General features: G+C 47.8%; 1 protein-coding gene across 2 annotated transcripts in view; it reads right to left on the reverse strand.

Moving 5' to 3' along the window:
* Window positions 1-910: 910 nt before the first annotated feature.
* sdc4 (syndecan 4) overlaps window positions 911-2,871 on the reverse strand; it is a 12,538-nt gene continuing 10,577 nt past the window's right edge. Inside the window, exons 2-5 of one of the 2 annotated variants that reach the window (XM_037975269.1) lie at window positions 2,196-2,367; window positions 2,071-2,108; window positions 1,786-1,978; window positions 911-1,612 (exon numbers count right to left, since the gene is read on the reverse strand). In XM_037975269.1, coding sequence (XP_037831197.1) covers window positions 1,464-1,612; window positions 1,786-1,978; window positions 2,071-2,108; window positions 2,196-2,367 — 552 coding nt within the window. In that variant the 3' untranslated portion in view covers window positions 911-1,463. The remainder of the gene's footprint in view (window positions 1,613-1,785; window positions 1,979-2,070; window positions 2,109-2,195; window positions 2,368-2,871) is intronic. The other variant, XM_037975270.1, reaches the window with a different exon arrangement.

Below are 2,871 nucleotides of genomic sequence, written 5' to 3' on the forward strand. Positions count from 1 at the left end.
CTCCAGGCCCCTCCCACCCCCTCCAGGCCCCTCCCCCATCACTTTAGGACAGGAAGGGAAGCTGCAGCCACACTTCACGAGCTCTGTGGGAAGAACGGCTCCATTCACAAACCTGCAGTTTACAGCTAACAGATTAGCTCCGCAGAAAGACTCGTGCACGTGCACGCTCACGTGCACGACTACTGACTCACTCAAAGGCAGCTTTCAGCTCACAGTAAAAAGATCTGATTTACATCGACCTGATTTTGTACATTACAGTAAAAACAAAAAAAAGATTTTAGCACCAACTGGAGGCGTTTAATTCAATTAATCTTTAGGATTCAATTAAAACTTTTTATTTGGCTGATTTTGGATTGAAATTTACCTCAAATCTGGACCATTATCACACATCAACCAAAAAAAAAAAAAACATGAAATAAACCATTTTTAGCCACTTTCTGCTGGAATTTAGCTGAAATTTGCACCTTTTGAAAGAAGACTGCAAACTAATTTATTCACCAGGATTTATAGAATAAACTGATAAAAAATGCTATCAGTTTCATTTTATTTTGTCAGTTTTTGCTTGTAATTTGCAGCATTTTCAGACAAAAACAAGCTGGGATTCAGACTGTGGAAACTCCAAGCATCTGAACAGATTCACAGAATAATGACGGATAAAAACATGAACATAATTTAAACTTTTTTAGCCAATTGTTGCTTTGAATTTTAAAGGAAAGCAGCTGAGACTGACCAGTTTCATGTTAAGAAACGAAAGACTCAAAGCAAACCTGAAAAGGTCTAAACTTCCTGTTTCTCTACACGGAGACGAGGCAGAGGCACAAAGTGGCGAGGATAAAACCCTCCCAGCAGCAGCGGCGGGTGTCACACATGAACCTTCCTGCTGCTGAACGCGAGGAGAAAGAAAAGCATGCCAGGAGGCACCAGAAGCTCGTTTTAATGAACTCTTAACATCATTTTACAGAACAGAAACAATCTGACCTGCTGCTGAGATCCCAGCAAAGAGACAGAACTGAAAAACTAACAGATGTAACGGCTGCAGGCGCTTTCAAATCATGAAACAAAGTTAACACGGACAGCTGCTTCTGAAAGGTCAAAGGTCATGTGCTACAGTAACGGGAGACACTTCAGGTTCAGGAAGAATAAATAAGATCTGTTAGTGTTTAACTGAGGAACGAAGGAAGAGTCCCGTTTTCAACATGAGGACAAAAACAAACAAACAGGTGATCACGGCGTACCGCGGCAGAACCAAAGCCTCTGATTGGTCAGTGATGCCAGGGAGGAGGAGTCAAATGTGTCGTCGGGGATTGGCTCCAGAGTTCTCCAACGTCGCTCCGCTGAAGGAAAAGTGAGGAGGTACGGTGATGATGAGGCACTGCGAGGCCACACGTCGGCCCTGATTGGCTTTTTAAAGGAGGGAGGTGTGTGTGTTTGTGTGTGTGAGGTCAGGGGTCAAAGGTCAGGGTCTATGCGTAGATCTCTGTGGTGGGGGCCTTCTTATAGATGGGCTTCTTCCCCAAGTCGTAGCTGCCCTCGTCCTTCTTCTTCATGCGGTAGATGAGGAGGAGGATGAGGAGCACGGCGAACATCAGGCCGACGGTGCCGGCGATCAGAGCTGGAAGAAACCAGAACCAGACCGTCAGAAACTAATCCGGAACAAAACCTGACCAGAAACACCCCCACAGTCAAGCACGGGGGTGGAAACATCATGGTCTGGGGCTGATTTCCTACACCGAGGGGCCGATTGACTGGGTCCATCAAAACCCGGGTGGAAGATGGCGCACTGACCTGCGAGGACCTCCGTCTTGGTAAAGATGCTGCCCTCCGAGGCCTGGGACATGAGGACGTTGGACGGGTTGTCCTCGATGGACTCTGTCCCTTTCTTCAGAGCGATTTCATTCTTGTTCTTGACCAGTTCCACCTCGTTGATGGTTGGTGGCACCGTGCGCTCCAGCCCAGGGATGTCGTTACCCAAAACAGGCTGCAGAGGAAACAGAACCATCAGAACCGAGTGACTGAAGTCCGTGGTCTCCAGCTGGACCAGAACTCAGAAGACCGGAGGATGAGACTCACCTTCTCTGTGGACTCTCCTGCATCTCCATCGGTTGTTTCTGAGGGAGAAAAAAGAAAAACGGTTTAAAACCACAAAGAGAAACTGAGGGAAACATCTGAAACGGTCTCGTTTCGTCAGAACTGACCTCCTTCGCCCGATCCAGACAGCTCGTCCTCGTAGTAATCTTCATCGTCATTGTCCGTGAAGCCGAAGTCGTTCGAAGAGTCTCCTGATGCGCCCTCGTTGTCGTCGCTTGTTGACATGGCGACCGTTTGCGTGGTGCTCATGGGCATCCACGTCTCCGTCTCCCTCGCCTGCTGGGACACCAGAGACAGAAAAGTTCAGAGGGACGACCAGAGTCATCTAGATCAACAGTTCTCCAGACCTTCTGAAGCTCTTTCAGAGGTCCAGAACCTGAACGTTCTCAGAGGAATGGGTTTAACTTTGACCTCTGACAGAAAAAGGCTCCTAAACCTGCAGAGGTGTCAGAGACAAGTCTGTTTGTTCCCGGCAGCCTGTCTGATGAACTCAAACACACAAATAAACCAGCGTGAAGAAAACCAGATTCACCGAGCTGGGAGCTGAAACTGGACCATCCTGGACCAGGAGGACAAGAAAAACCTCCAGCAGGTGGACTGAATCTGAGGACAGTCTTTGAGAAACTGAACCAGATTAAAGTCCAGCTGTTTAGTTGTCAGATAAAACCTGAAGAATAAAAACTGTCCCTGAACTAATCAGAGCTTCACACGATGACGACACTTTCATCACATTCCAGGGACTCTTCTGTAGCAGAGCAGGAGGGGGAGGAGCAGGAGGAGGAG

Source organism: Kryptolebias marmoratus, linkage group LG4 (assembly GCF_001649575.2).
Source record: "Kryptolebias marmoratus isolate JLee-2015 linkage group LG4, ASM164957v2, whole genome shotgun sequence".
Classification (NCBI taxonomy): Eukaryota; Metazoa; Chordata; class Actinopteri; order Cyprinodontiformes; family Rivulidae; genus Kryptolebias; species Kryptolebias marmoratus.